The sequence below is a fragment of the Phocoena sinus genome, chromosome 1 (assembly GCF_008692025.1).
Source record: "Phocoena sinus isolate mPhoSin1 chromosome 1, mPhoSin1.pri, whole genome shotgun sequence".
Lineage (NCBI taxonomy): Eukaryota > Metazoa > Chordata > Mammalia > Artiodactyla > Phocoenidae > Phocoena > Phocoena sinus.
In genome coordinates this window covers 140,975,632-140,992,721 of record NC_045763.1, presented here as the reverse complement: position 1 = coordinate 140,992,721, position 17,090 = coordinate 140,975,632, and the positions used below count along the sequence as shown (strand labels likewise).

Here is a 17,090-nt window from a genome sequence, read left to right as displayed (position 1 = left end):
ACTTGCTCCAGGTCAAAAACCTAGGAAGTAATAGAGCAGTGATATGAACCCAGGGAAGATGGCTTTACAACCACTTTCCTACCCAGTATACAAAGTGCCTCTAGATATGTAACACATGAGATTAATACCAACCCTAAGAGATGGTGTGCAAACATGCTGCTGATAGACCTTAGTAATCAGCCAATTCTAATCAAAGTCATAAAGATAGCACCTTAGGGAAACAGGAATGTAATTTAAGCAATGTAAATAACACTGAAATCTGACCAGTTGTGTTTTGACATTTTCAGATAACTATTAGTTGACACAATTGACAAAAAGTAGTAGTTTGCACAGAGCTTAGAAAAGGGGATTAAAGAAAAAGAACATCCCTGCATAGGGTAAAGGCTGACCTGACTATCTGGCAAATAAAATTCCAGAGAAGAAGAGAGATTACTTTAGCTTGAGGTCAACATCCCCAGCAGTCAGCAAGAAAACTTGGTAGTAATCTAGTTTGCAGCGTAAACTTTCCTCTAGGAGTCACTTCATTTATAAATATTTCAGTTCAGCTGGCAGTTACTGATTTCAATGTAAATAAATAAATGGGCATTCTGATATATCAGCTTGCTTCTAAATTTGGTTACTGCTGAGTCTGGTAAGTTTTCAGTAAACTGGTAAAATAAAATTCCTAAACTTACAAATTTGAGGATGAACTCTTCCAAAACTATGAAATCATGGTGTTAAGATCCAGGTGACCAGGCAGTTTCTTTCTCTTTATTTCTGTACTAATTGATTACTCATTATACATTAACTCCTGGGTGAGGTGGGGATATATCAAAAACCAAAACAAAGAGTTCTTGTCCTTATAAAGCTTACAGGCTAGTCTCACTTTAAAACAGGTAGCATAAGCAAAAGTAGACAAGAGAGAGTCTACACTAATTAATTTTGATTGTCCTTGAAGATAATGAGCTAACTGAGGTAAAAGACATGGAAAGAAGAATTTTCACTCACTGTATATTCTTTTTCACCTAATGAATTATTTTTAAGCAATGTGAAGGCATTATATATTTTTAATGATTAAATAAAATTATTAAAAATTGGTAAAAATAATTAATGAATCAGAAAATAAATTTGAAGAATTATTCAGAATACAGCACAGAGGGATAAAAGAGATGGAAAAAAGGAGTCAAGAGATACGGCTGACAGAATGAGGAGAGTCAGCAATAGGAGTTCCAAAACAAGAGAATTATGGAGAATGAGGGGGAGAATAATTGAAGAGATAATAATTGAGAATTTCCAGAGTTAAAGATATGAGTCTTCAGATTGAAGAAAACACACCACATCTCAAGAAAGATAAATAAAACAAAACCTATACTAGACATCTTGTGATAAAATTACCAAACATAAACGTTACAGAAGAAAATCTTGAAAGCATTCCAGGGTGGGACGGGGGGTGGGAGGAGAGACAGATTACCAGCTAAGAAAAAAGCAGTATGCTGACAGCTGACTACTCATTTCCAAGAAGATATAAGATAATGAAATTACATCTTCAAAGTGTCTAGGGAGGGACTTCCCTGGTGTCCAATGGCTAAGACTCCACATTCCCAATGCAGGGGGCCCGGGTTCGATCCCTGGTCAGGGAACTAGACCCTGTATGCCGCAACTAAAATGATCCCGCGTGCCACAACTAAGACCCAGCATAGCCAAATAAATAAATAAATATTTTTTAAAAAGTGCCTAGGGAAAATAACTGTCAACCTACAATCTACACACAGTTAAGTATCAATCAAGAATGAAAGCAAAATAACACTTTCAGTCAGAAAGGCAATGTCATTACAGGCAATAGAGCTTCCACCTGTTACTTTGGGATGATCTTAGAAACCAGCCTTCAGTCTATGAGGAAGCCCAGGCTACATGGAGATGCTACATGTTTGTGTTCTAGCCGACAGCCAGCACCAGCCAGCCTTTGAGATGACTCCAGACACCATCTGACCACAACCACACAAGAGTAGTTCTCAAGTGAGAACTACCCACGTGTCCAGTCAAGCCCTGGAACCATTAGAGAAAATAAATAATTGCTATTGTTTTAAGCTAGTTAAGTTCTGGGATTTAGCAATAGGTGACCCAGAACATGAGGACTGAGGAAGGGAAAAAACCATCAACTACATAAACTGCAAAGTATGAAATTACTTTTGCAGCTAATCTTTTGATTGGTTCAGCATGAGGAATTGTTAAACTCCTTTTGTCTATTTTTTTTCCTTTTGCTTAGTCATATATTCATTAGCCTTTTAGTGAAGGTTCCTTCTATAAAGTCCTATGGTATCTTAGTTGAACTAAGAGAGAATATTTTCCATATCTCAGCATGAGAAGAGAAATTAGTACCTCTGTTGGTGGTAGGCAGATATGATCATGGCAGCAGGAGCCAATCACCCCTGAGCCCAGGTAAGACATAGACCTGAGATGGAGTGTAGAAATCCATAAGGAGTAGGTGTATAAACAATGGCCCCTTCCTACATCAGTCATTCTGTCACAGAGGTATCTAAGTTGAAGAACTGGCTGTTAAATTTCTGAACATGGAGTTCTATTTTAAGTGACTTTTCAACGGAAAGTTGAAAACACATAGGTATGAAAAATGCATTGGCTCAGGTTATAATAAAATTTCTGTACCTTCTTTGAAAATTTACACATTTATGAAAGAAAATTAATTCCTGATTAAAGGTTCTGAAAATAAGTTGGATTTTCTTTGTTTTGTTTGAGAACAGATGGTTGCTTGTACATTAGGTCCTAAGCCTATATATGTAAAGGAAGCATAACAATTACACCTTAATTGAATGGAACACTAGACTGAAGAATGTTTCTACTTCTATACACAAAATATTTTATAGGATCACATCCACTTCTTGTAATTGTTTACAACTATTTCCAAGCAATCTAGAGGAACTGTTGACTTTTTAAAAATAAGTACAGTAATCATGTAATATTGTGCTCCTATGGTACAGAGGGCACAAGATACAGAAAATTTCAAAATTCATTAAAAACCCTCCTCTTCTTTGCCCCTCCAGATATTACCACTTTCTCCCCTTTGCTCTTCCAGTCCTTCCAATAGCACTGAAATTAAGTTTGTATATTAAATTTTGTTTGAAATACCTAGAGTGGCTTCTGTTTTCCTGACTCAGCAATGACTGAAACAGTACTTGTTAACAGAAGTTATTTGGTTTAATTGTGGAGAAACCACTACCACTTCCCTTGATTCTTGGATCTACATTCTGACTAAGGGAGAAACAGCATCATATACAGCATTATCTAGGACAGCACCCTAACTTCATAGGTTTACAGCTGGTATGGAAAATAAGTCTTTTACAGTGTTTTACCAAGCCAGTTCCTTAGATTAGTATATGATAAAGCCAGCGAATTCCACGTAACCATGTTGTACTTCTTTTGCTATAAAATTAGTTTTTTAGCTGTATGGGTTATAAAGACAGTAACCAACAAATCCCTTAAATCAACAGATGGAGTTGCTGATAGAAGCACTGCAGTAAGAGAAGTTAATTCCATATTTAAAAGAGGTGTCTATTCCAGTGAGGACAAATCACTGCCTCCTTCATGATGGAAGGGGTCTGAATCACTGCCACTAGTGGCTTGATGGTACCCTAGGGAATGGTGCCTTATAGACTGCTTAGCATTTGCCTCAGCTGTTGGCAGTTTGGGCTCTCAGCAGTGGTAGCATCCGGAGCAGCCTTCTAAGGGGAAGTCCCACGTTTGAGCTCATGTTATCCAGGCTGCTATTTATTGTCCCTTTGCATGTGAGATCACTGACCAAACACTGGGGTGGCTAGGGGAAGAGGGTGACTGACATCCACAGGACAGCTGATCTTGTCCATTTGACTACTGAGAGTCTCCACTGCAGTGGGTAGTCTTTGATGAGTATTCACATGGGACACATGTGCCCATTACAAGATGCCCATCCACACATCTCTCCTCTAGACTTTCCTGTCACCAATCCTCAAATTCTGTTTTTTCCAAGTTTCTAAACAAACCAGTAGTCACTGCTTATTAATCAAAGTAGATCTGTTTCCCTGATCATTTCTCCAACTACAGTGAAATTTTAGGTCCCCGGAGATTAGTATTCACTCAGTCAGTATCTAGTAACCCCCCAAAAGGTCTGAGTATTTCACTTTTTCTAGGATAGAGTCACCCTACTAAGTGGATACAAATCCTTTTAAAGAAGACTGATACATTCTTTATACTACCTTACACTCCAATGCTGTACAAAAGTACTCACACTTTTTCATCTACGTTATCAAGAGTTTAAATAAAATCTGCATAAATTACTATCTTTAATATAAAAATATACTTTTGATTTTACTTATTTGCCTTAGCTCAACAATCAAGTTGGGGAAAATATATAGCTATGTGCTGTCAAAACATAATCTATCTTAATGTTAGCAAAAAAGAAACATTAATTGGAAAATCTACAACTTATAGTTCCAGTTACATTATTACTAATGGTTAAGTATATGTTGATTCTTGAAGGTTTATTATGCCTTATTGACAAGGATTGGACCATCAAAATGTAACATAATTCCAGGGGTTTCTGATGTATAATAAATGTTTACTGAGTTATCTTCTAGGGAGAAAACATTGTCCTGAGTTGGACTCAACCTTTTATATTACTAGAAACAGCCTTGAGAACATTGACTGCATCACTTCTCACTATGGGCAGATGGTTGGTCTACTACAGTGTTTAAAGTTCTTTAGAGGCACAAGAAGATATTTCTCAAAATAGATGAGACTAATCCTAGAGTCTAGGGTACACTCTAATGTTAAACCTTTTGTACAACTACTCTGTAAGAAGGAATTAGAACTGATCATCTGGCTTTATCCATGTATTTATTATATACTTATTATTTAAGTTAAAATTATTATGATAGAGCCCTTGTTGAGCACCTTTGATCCCCCCACCCCATTTCATTTATTTTACTGATGTCTAACCCCAATGATTTAGTCAGTCATTCATCCCATCTGCTTCTCTGAAAAATGTAGTGTTTGGTAGTTTTAGAATTTCTTAGGGTGACTTCATAGCAGGGATAGCAGGGAATTTTAGTTAAATTATCAGATCAATAAATCATTAGGCAGAAATAATCAGCTACAAAAGAAAAAATTTTAAGTATTGATTTTAAATAAAAACAATTCTATAAACAAAGTAAAATATTTGTTATCTTCAAGAAGTAATCTTCATTTATATTTGATTATTTGATTCTGGTGTGATCAAGAAGTTTATGATGGGAAATATTTAACTCCATCACCAAAACTGGATTTTACTGACTAAAACAAAAGAACACCAACACTTAGAAATGCTTTAGGGGTAGCAGGAATAACTAGCATCAGAACGCAGATATTTAGGATAAAAATAAAGGTCCTCACAACGCTGACATTTAGGATAAAAATAAAGGTCCTTATTTCCTATTCTTGAATTACAAATGCTAGGAAGCATAGATAAGAGCTTCAAATGTATAAAATGAAATCTAGTTATTCCAAAACGTAAGTCATGTGTGATCTATTACCTTCAGTAGCATTAAAGAGGAATGTTAAAAAAATATCAGCTGTGTTGGATAATTCAGTCAGATTAATATGGGGATGCCTAATATTTTGTCAGCTAATTTAATATAAATATTATTATGTATTACATACATTTGATATAAATGTTACGTTAAAGCTGTGTTTATCAAACTGTAATATAGATACCATAAAAAGCTTTTATTGTCTATATTTTATATACATTTTATGTCTTATATAAGAAACACCTGCTTATATTCCTTAAGTCTCAATCACTTCCATTACATCTCATCTTTCCTTCTACTAACCCTAATTTAGATAGTTGATATAGAGAGATCAGAATTAAGCAATTAAGGATAACATGGGACCACAAGAGCCAGTTGGGCAAATTACTGGAGGCTCCATCATCTGTTCTAGACACAAATACCTTTTTTATCTCCTCAATCTCTTTGTTCCAGTCTTTCTTCTTCCTCTCCCATTGCGGAGCACAGGCTCCGGATGCGCAGGCTCAGCGGCCATGGCTCATGGGCCCAGCTGCTCCGCGGCATGTGGGATCTTCCCGGACCGGGGCACGATCCCGTGTCCCCTGCATTGGCAGGTGGACTCTCAACCACTGCGCCACCAGGGAAGCGCCCTCCTAATTTTCTTATTCTTTACCCTTTCATAGCTTGCGCTTCTCTCTTCTGTATCTTTTTTGGAACCTCTATATTACCTATTGATCTAATGTCATAATGTAGTACTATTAGCAGCATTCAGCCCTATAAGAAGTTACCCTCCACCAGATAGACTATAAAAGACTCATTCAACCATTCAACACACCTCCCCTGCTTTTTTTTTTTTTAAACCATCTACCTATGCGTCATACAGGTATAAATCTAGGTATAGAAAAGTAAAATGAAGAAAAGTAAGCAAAGTTCCTGCCCTAAAAGTGGTCAAAGTCTTAGGGAGCTGATTATGAAATAAATTATGAAAAAGGTCTAAAATGATGGCATGGAGGGTGAAGCAACTAAACCTTTTCATTTTAAAATAAAAGGTTGTATTATTTTCTCTTACTCAACATAGTGACTGATATACAGGACATGGGGTATATGAAAAATCTGATAAAGAGATGCAGTGATATCTGTGGAAACCCTAATGGGGGAGGGAAGGTGAAGTCTAATTATCTAAGGGTAGAAAGGCCAAGCCTCAAAGAAAGTAGGTCAGACCTAAACATGGATAAACCTCTCTAACCTAGACAAGGAAAATTTTTTATCAACGGCGGAACATCCTGCACACTGCAATGAGTCAAGATGCTAAAAAGCCACTAATTTTAACGTCTTTATTTTCTACATCTTTCATAAAAACTTTTGTTTCAACAATTAACTTCATCTATAAAACAGCCTAAAGAGTGTTATCTTTGTGTCAACCGAAGGATGACCTTCCCTAAATAACCTTTCTAAAATCTCAAGAGGTCAGCTATCAAAACATACAATATTAAGTTAATATTCTCTCAAATGCAAACTCCACACTCTTTGAAGCTACTAATTCATTAGTAGATATAAAAAACTGCTGTGATTATAGGATTCCTTTTCCCAGGAATTATGTATGGTTATACCAGTATATGTTTCGTTCTTATGTTAAAATGGGGTAAGAGAGTAATAGGGAAATTCTTTCTTGTGAGACTTAATAAGAATTTATATATGTAAATAACACACACACGTAAAAATCCCCAGTTTCGTGATTATAATTGTTTTGTTTTAGAAAACCAGCTCTATAAGGTATTTCAAACCAAAGCCACAGAAATGTAACAGAGGTTACAAAGGTTTTGAAGATTACTAAAAGCATTTGAAGATGACAAAAATTAATCATCTTCCTTTCCTAAATTCAAGCAGAAGTCTCATTTTCCAAAATCATGTACTATGATCACAAATCAACGTCCACTCAGAATCTGTGTCCAAGGCACCATTTAGCACTCAGTCTATATTTAAAAATAATCAAACCAAATATGACAGCTAGAGAAAAAAAATCATCTAAGCTTAAGAGATAAAAATTAATTAATTAATTAAACTTGAGATATCCCCTCATATAAAAAAAGCTCCCTCCCCCCAAAAATGTGCCAAGTTATTGATAACTCCCCATAAGATTAAAAATATGAAATTGAGAAATATTATTTTAACCACTTCATCCAAGGCTACTTGAGCTGGAAATCTAGAGTTCATGAAATTGACACAGAAATACAAAGTTTTACATTTTAAACCAAGTGATAAAATGAATATACACACTTAAGCATGGTCTAGTTATAGTTTTGGATTCAAATGCTACAATTTGCGTTTTTTTTTTCTTTTTAATAATTTCAATCTTATTTTATAAAGGTGAAACACACAAACATGATTATAAAATGTAGGCAGACTGCAATTTCCTACCCTCACTCTTCCCCTTTCCTCTCCTCTGCTTCTAAACCAGGCAGCTCAATCTACTTCACAGACACAAAAACATACATTCATGGTTGTTGTGAGTATTATCTTTCAGGTTGAAGCTGCACACATTTATAGTATGCCTCAGATTTGGATTACATGACCTGTTAACTTTGTAGATATGTCAATCTAAGCACAAGACATTTAATGATTTTTGATTAATGTACAAGTAGAAGTTTTCTTAGTTTTAGAATTTGCCATAGGACTCTCCGATTAATTTTTCACTCCAAATGAAGCTTTATAATCTTTATATACTAAACAAAAGGTTTTTGTGATCTTGAGAGTAACTTGATCAATCTAGACATAAGTTCACTGAAGTATAATATGAGACTAGATTGTACTGCCCTAAAAAATAAATCTTAAAGCACTTTTGTTTACATGGAAAGAGTACTGACTAGTTCACTAGTGTTTAGATAAGAAAACCATTAACAAAAGTGTTCAAATTAATCCTGTATATGTATAAAAGGAAAGATAAGAGAGAAGCAATCTCTAAACCAATAGCAAATAAGTTCACTCTCCTACCCAAGAAGAAAGTGTGCAGAAAGTATAGAAATCAGCAATATTCCCATCCCATTTTCAACTTTTACCAAATTAGGTATTCTGTTCCTAATTGTATAACTGTGTGAACAACTGTTACATCAATATTTTCAGTCTTAACTTATGACAATCATGTTTAGACCCCTATTAAAATTGAAATAACACACTTTTAAACATTTCAAATTTAACATATCAGCTTTAAAGAGAAAATAAAGACTAACGCTTGTAAATATGTTACAGTTTAAAAAGTATCTTCATACACATCATGTGAAGAAGAGATGAGTATTCTCACTTACTAAGGAAAGAAACTGTAGCTTAGAGAGGGTAGATGACATGCCTGAAGTCAGCTACAATGGGAAAGATCTGAACTAGAAGCCCAAACTCTTAGGTCAACAAACACATTTTCATTCACTTCTTTAACTGAAGGACCCAGTTAACAGGTCATCTATTATTGATTCCTAATGTAACACTATAAATCATCTGCTATAATAAAAAGAAATAGAGTTGACATATATTCACTGAGTATGCATCTCAAAACTATATAAAACTATTTCATTTTAGTAAGCGTCCAAAATACTAATGAATTTGTAGTCACTACAAATTTGAGTGTATTTTTCAATGTTTAAAAATCGACTCATAGTTAGCCAATCTCTTTTTAACTGAACTTACTTTAACATGACTAGTTTTTTTTTGCGGTACGTGGGCCTCTCACTGTTGTGGCCTCTCCCGTTGCGGAGCACAGGCTCCGGACCCGCAGGCTCAGCGGCCATGGCTCACGGGCCCAGCCACTCCGCAGCATGTGGGATCCTCCCGGACCGGGGCACGAACCTGTGTCCCCTGCATCGGCAGGCAGACTCTCAACCACTGCACCACCAGGGAAGCCCCAACATGACTGTTTTTTAAAGGATTTTAAGACCACATATTCACTTGACAAAACAATATATATTAACTTTTACTATATTTTTTTAAATGTCCACTGTTTGAAGGTTTAAAAAAAACTTGCAATTTTAGTAGTTTCCATTGATTAATGAATGCTTAAACGGGCAAACTTTTTAATCATAATGCCCTCTGCTGGTAACTCAAGAGGTTCTACTATATTTATTACAGGAGGTTGGATTAATTTCTTTAACTGTGGTCCCCCACCAACTGCATATAAATCTCTTGGAAAGCCTGTTAAAAATACAGCTTCCCTCCTCTACAAAATACCTACAGATACTGTGATTTCAGTAAATCTGGGATAAGATCTAGAACTCATCTTCCCCAACAAATAAGCAGAGAATCGCTGGTTTGATTAGTTATACCAACACCCGACTTTCAAAGCACAATAACTTTATGAAAAGCTCTGGGAAGGCATTATTATGCCTCTTTTGTAGATGAAGACTGAGGCTCAAGACAATTTACTCCAGGTCACATTATAAAAAGTAGCAGAACAACTAACATTTTCTTATTCCTGGAGGTATGTACACTTACAGGAAAGATTAACAAAACTGAATCAGCCTTAAAATTCAAGTATTTACTTCCTTAGATACAGTTTATGAAAGCTGTACATGCTATACTTTCTCAACCATGACTCCACATGAGACTCACCAAAGGAGTTTATAAAAATGCATACACCCAGGTCCCACCCCCAGAGAATCAGACTGAATAGGTTTAAGGCAGCACCCAGCCATTGTTCTCTCTCTTTTTTTTTTTAAGCTCCCAGATGATTAGAATTGGCCACCAGGGCTGAGCACCACTTAGGCCCATGGTGCTCAGCCTTTAGCCTGCACAGAATCACCTGGAGGACACAGACTGCAAGGCCCTACCCTGAGTTTCTGATTCAGGAGGTCTGGTAGAGTTTGAGAATTTGCATTTTTAACAAGTTCCAGGTGGTGATGATGATGCTAGTTCTGTGCCCACACTCTGAGAACACCTGGTTAAGAATAATGGCTAGTGGTTCTCAACACTGCCTACACATTAGAATCACCTGGAGAAATTTTTAAAATCCTGACAGCTAGGCACACCCTCAGACCAATTCCATCAGAATCTCTGGGGTGGGGTCGAGGGAACAATATGTTTGAAGCTTCTAAAATTAAGAAGCTTTCTCTACAGCAAAGTCTATAAAAGCTATTAATGGATGTAAAGTGATTTTCTGAGTGGTAATATAATATGCAACATTTCTGAAGTTTTTGGACCAGAAACACTTCTGTCAAGGCACATAACTGACGGCTCTGGATGTGTGAAATACTAGCCTACAGGATAAAGTAGAAACTGCTTTATGCAGCCTATAAGTCATTCCCCTCCAACCTCAATCCAGTCTCATCTTTTCCCAGACTCTCCCTGGCTCCACTGCCTGTAATCCTATTAAAATATCAATAACTCTTTATTGCAATTATCTGTTTCAATGTGACTGCACTATTTCTACAAGCTCATTGGTGTCAGAGTTTGCATCTCACTTATCTTTGATTCCCCAGAGCCAGCATGATGCCAAGCACAGGCAGTGCTCAATAAACATGTGTTGAGTAATTGAATTCAGACTAATATCCCTACTTTCTATAAAAAAGGTAATGTGTCAAGCATGGCTTTTATGCTATGTAGCATGTGCAACAGCTTTTACATAGCTAACATCAGAACTGAATATTTCTTCTTCATAGAGCTACTCTTGTTTAATATTGCCTTAAATAAAAAAAGAGACTACATGCACTTAGAGATGATACTTAACTTGTCTTGGGATCTGTTACATCTTCAATTCATTAGTAACTTAGGAGTGGCAAAAAGCTTTGGTAATATTTTATTCTAAGAATCATATTAACCAAGTGATCCAAAAAGAGGTACAAATGCTTTGTGCATTAACAACGAGACGAAGTTTCCAAAAACCCGTAAAGAGAAATGAAAACAAAACCAAAAGCTGCTATTGTTTCAAAAATCCAAGTTTTTAAAACTTGGACATGCTAAAATCAAATCAGGTTTGACTTTGTTTTTTTTAATTTATAAAGAACAGTATTCTTCTGTCAGCAAGCTGCATGCCAATTCAGGTCAAGCAACTTTGGTATATAAAGAAAAAAATTGCAAGATTAAGTTTAGTATTCTTCTTCGGTGCCACAAAAGAAAACATCTGACTTCACACTACACAGGTGGTATGGTCCATTCTATACCTTTCTGGAACTATGTTTTCTATATACGTCACAAATATTTAAAATAATCACATATGTATTAAGTCTCAAAGCATCATAAAACTAGGTTGCTTCTCAAACTTTTTCAGTTTGTGGTACTGTGAGACTGGATTGGATGAAATCAATCATGTTCACAAACATTAACATATATTTGTTTTTAAAGGGCAGTGATAATTACCTTAACACATATTTTTCATTCAACAAGTAATTACTGAGTGCCCATTATGTGTCAGGCATTGTTCTTGTAGCTATAGTTATGCAATAGAGAAAATAAAGTTCCTTATGAAGCTTATAATCTGGTCTATTTTTTCCTAGAAAGGAAAAAAGTGGAAACATTCGTGTGGTCTAAATTAGAAACAGGGATTCTTTGCAAGGGAGGGAAAGAAGTTAAATCTAAAAACCATTAGTTTATAAAACTTGCTGGAAGACTCCCAGCAACTCTGAAAAAGCTGATAAACCTAAAAGAAAGATGAAAGTAATAAACTTTAAATTTAGTTAGTATTTACCTCTGAATTCCTTCAAGAATAACCTTAACAGCTTCCATTAACTTTTGAAGATATACAAATGCTTCTTCAAATGATGCTATTTTTGAAGACATCAGAGCTGAATTTGAGCCCAATCTTTGAAACACATCCATGCTAAAACAGAGAAAAAAATGCTCGTAGGTACACATGCATATTTAGTGTAATTCAAGTATTTCGATTTCTAGTGTATAAAATTAGGTAATATTTAAAACTCCTCTCTCATAATGCTAATCTATTTAAATTAGAAATAAAAGACTAACTTGTGAATGTCCAGGCTACCATTCATGCAAAAGATATGGATCAACAACTATACAGGTCTAATCTAAAGTAATACTGTAAAAGCTATGTGAATAATGTTTCACTCTAAGAGACCATAAGAGATGGAAGGGAAGTAATAATATCAATTTATATTCAAGTCAGTACGTAAGTACTGACAGTACTCCTGTACATAAGGATGAAGAAAAAAAATCAGACATCAGATTTAGAGTTTGCTGAAACTGGATGTTATAAGTGTTCATACACTTTACTCTGGTAATTCCAATTTTAGAAATCTATCACATATTAATAATTATTCATAACTGGGTAACAATTAGTAATCACCTAAATGTTCAACAATTAAAAAAAAGTGTTAATAAATAGTAAATTAGCCACCTGATGAAAGACCAAACAACTATTAAAATGATGCTTATGCCATCTATGAAACAGAAAAATTAAGGTATACAAAATGTACTCAAATAATAACAACCATGTAAAAAATCAAAACATATACTGTATGGGCTGAACAGTGTCCCCCCAAAATTCATGTTCACCCACAACCTCAGAATGTGGCCTTATTTAAAATAGGATCTTTGTAATTAGTTAAGTTAAAATGAGGTCATTCTGGATTAAGGTGGGCACTACCCTATGTGAAGACAAAGGCAGAGAGTGGGATGATATATCCACAAATACTGCTGGCAGCTACTAGAAGCTAGGAGACAGTCATGGAATAGATTCTCCCTCAGAACCTCCTAAAAGAACCAACTCTGCAGACACTTGGATTTTAGACTTTCTAGCCTCCAGAACTGAGTGAATAGATTTCTGTTATTTTATTTTATTTTTCAATATTTTTTATTGAAGTATAGTTGATTTACAATGTTGTGTTAATTTCTGCTGTACAGCAGTGATTCAGTTATACATATATGTACATTCATTTTTATATTCTTTTCCATTATGGTTTTTCATAGGATATTGAATATAGATCTCTGCTATATCACAGGACTGTTTATCCATTCTATATATAAAAGCTTACATCTGCTAACCCCAACCTCTTTAAGGTTGTGCATAGGTGCTCTAATAAGTTTTATAAAAATTATTTTTTTTATTTTATAAAAATTGTGCATAGGGCCTACCAGATCTTCACATGAGCATCTCTATGTGAAAGGCTCAAACATGAATATGTTGAGAAGTTCTACAGTGACTCTGGTACACAACCAGGCATGGGAAACAATAAAGTAGGCTTTAAAAACTATATACCGATAAAATAATATAAGCATTTTCCACTTACTGAAGTACTATAATGTAAGTCTATTATCCAGAAATTACCAAGAACTCTGTAACATCCAACACAAATGTATGTATATTATAGGTCAGTTCTAAGGTACATAAAGTACTCAAATGTTTTCTAAATGAAAGGAACATTAAAATATCTTAGATATTGTTTTAAACTACTTTATTTTTAAAGTGATCATTTCTGGCATATACAACTTTCTGCTAACAAAAATATCTGATAAGCCACAACATTAAAAATACATTAAGACTGGACAAAACAAACAAAACCTTTGCTTTATATGAAAATACAAAATTTTAAATGTTTTCTTTACCTCACATGTCAGATATTGTTATTTCTTTAGGATAACAGACTATATATTTGTTTGAAAAAGATTTTTAATTGTTGTCAAGGACTAAAAATGGGTCCCAAATCTATGACTGATTGAGAATAGATGTTTAAGTGGAGTGCTAATATTACTTTGCTGCTCTTGTAGACAACTAGAACAGATAAATGATCTTAATCCAAAACAACAAACTGGGCCCTTGAGACAAAATCATACCACAAAGCACGTAGTAAGATTAACATATTAATTATATAAAGACTATAGGCTTGGGGAAAAGTATGGAAGGGAGCGTCGGCCTACTTTAAAACCAGTTGTTTTCAATAATTTTTTAAGTTACTCTAGCAGCAGCCTATTTAAAGACTACTCACAAATGGTCTCTATCTTTTCATTTTACCAAGACCATAATACTTCATGTGTATGAAATAAAAGTATTTCTCCGTTTTAAGTAAAAGTATTTATCTTTCTTTTAAAAAAATTTTACATGAATTTTCCCTTATCCAGACTGATGTTTTCTTTACATTATTTTAAATCTGATTAAGGCTTTGTATCCTGCTAATTCGTTTAGCTAATCTTGGTGACTATTCATTGGTTTTGACATATATAGGCAATGATTCTCATCAAGGTTTCACATCTGAATCACCTGGAGAGAAGCACTAGTTCAGCTTCACTTAAGTCCTACTGAATCAGCACTTCTTAGAACCTAGGCATATATATAAACTCTCCAGATAATTGTCATGCGCACCCCTAGTTAAGCATCACTGTTTCTAAGGGTACAAATTTGACAAAAGGCCCCCTTAAGATAATCTAGTACAAATTATATTGTTAAACTCACAACCCAAACACTATTTAATGAATAAGAGTAATGATGGAAAACCCTAAAACTCAAAAATTCTTGGAAATTTAGTACCTGTTTTGATATATTGTAATCCAAACATTCTCTAGGATAGACCACATCTCTTGATGCCTGTTGGGTTGGGGAAGATGAGAACCTGAGGAAATGGTGATTTCTTGGTTATTAGATTTCATCAAAGAATTATCTTCTTGCCTTTTACCCGCTGTATTTTTTGAAGGATTTTGCTTAAGTTTTGCCTTGACCTGGGGAAATAAGAATTACATAATATGCAGCTAATCCTTCACTAGCAAGTGAGAGAAAAAGAATGCTAATTGTTGCTTACAAATGTTCTAGCTTTCTGGGAAGTGCTGATTATTCTTTGTCCTTGATTATGTATAGAATATTCCCAGAATAGCATCAGAGCTAAAAAAAATTTCCTTTTCCATTTATATCAAACAATATTTCCAATCTGTTTATTACAGAGTGGAGAACTAGAATTCTACTTGTAAGGGATGAAGAAATAAGTGAGCAAAGAAATGGGAACAACTGTTATAGACTGCTCTTTTAAGAAGTTTGGTAGTTGATGGAAGGAGATGGTACAGTAAGTAGCATGACCAATTAAAAGTATTTAAGAATAGATCTGAGCATATTTTTAAGCAGGGTAAAAGAGTGATACTACTGGTTCAAGTGATTTTTTAAAAAAATCACCTTGGGGGAAAATATTAACTTAGGTGAAAAATATATCTGATAGAATGGAAAAAAAGTTTTAACTATGATTTTAACTTGGGTTTTTTGACTTGGCACTACTATAACTTCTTTGTGAACTTAAATAAAATCTCTAGGTTTCCTTTGTTGAATAAAGTATGATTTCAAAGGTTAGCTTCGTGGATTATTCATGGTTTATTAGTTTCATGTTTATCAAATTAAAAAGAAAGGAAATTTCCAAAACTGTAACAGTTAATATTTATTTAGCATTTCTCATGTACAAGAATTTTCTAAGAACTTTACTTATAATTTTCTTAGAACTTTATATACAGATAGAAAGTTAACCATCACAATTACATCTGTGATTATCTATATTTTGTAACTGAGGCACGGAAAGGATAAGTAACTCATGCAAGGTCACACAGATGCTAAGAGGCGTGAACAGAATTTGACCTTCAGGAGTCTATGAATGGGGTTATAATCTCTCTCCAACTATAAAGAGAATATTTCCCTTTTATTTCTTTCGAGGCAGGAAGAAAATTGCCTGTTTATATTAATTATGAACTTAATAAATACACATGAATGGAAAGATGTATTTTGTTGTGAAATAAATGTGTTTACTCGCCACATAGTGCTTTTCCTCAGCTGTCAAACAGTAGTGTATACAACTATGCAAATGGATTGCTTTTTCAAACACTTATATAGCACTTACTATGTGCTAGGCACTAAGTGCTCTACAAATATTAATTTATTTGTCATGAAAGGTCTGAAGCAGAGATTATTATACTCTTTTTACAAAAGAAAGGATTAAGGCTCAGAGAGGTTAAATAACCAGAAGGTAAAAACACAACTAGTAGCATGGGAAGTCTGAGGCACACAAGCCTAAAGTTTATTAACAAGACTTATTTTAATTATTCTATCTCCTGGAAGAGCAAGTCTTTTTTTTTTATGGTGGTTAAAAGGCTTATAAAAGAAAAAAATATATATCCTTTTCTCCACCCCATCTATACAAAAATCTGGAAAATGATGCTACTTAACTTTCCGTTTTTGTTTCTCAGAAGCAAACAAATAATGAATATTTCTCTTTTCCAGATTTTCTACACTTGGTAAATTCAGATACAGAGGAATTTTTTTTTATAGTTACTATATTTAGATACCCTATTCCTGGAGGTAATCTACTTGTTGTTGCTCATGTTAGTGACACATGACTAAGTATTCAGGTCATATATCAAATCTAATGTATTCTACAAAACAAAACCCTATTGAAAGTGTATTTTAAGAGCCCAAGCTAAATCACAATGTTCCTGGCTGACTTGGGACAATGAATTGTTTCAAACATGAAAATAAAGCAACACTTGAGAGCTCTAACTGTGGAAACAACACAGGTTGTTTCAAGCAATCAGACTAATGCCTAGTGTTGAGGGAAATGCACTAATGAGGATACTAGATTCTTTGCCACTTGCCTTCTTGAATCTTACCAATGT

At 34.6% G+C, this 17,090-nt stretch overlaps 1 protein-coding gene across 6 annotated transcripts in view; it reads right to left on the bottom strand.

The window, feature by feature from the left end:
* SWT1 (SWT1 RNA endoribonuclease homolog) overlaps positions 1-17,090 on the bottom strand; it is a 91,292-nt gene that overhangs the window by 32,003 nt on the left and 42,199 nt on the right. For 5 of the 6 annotated variants that reach the window (XM_032610593.1, XM_032610606.1, XM_032610598.1 and 2 more), the window contains 2 exons: positions 14,977-15,164; positions 12,181-12,312 (listed from right to left, as the gene is read on the bottom strand). In XM_032610593.1, the coding sequence (XP_032466484.1) occupies positions 12,181-12,312; positions 14,977-15,164 (320 nt within the window). The remainder of the gene's footprint in view (positions 1-12,180; positions 12,313-14,976; positions 15,165-17,090) is intronic. The other variant, XR_004346566.1, reaches the window with a different exon arrangement.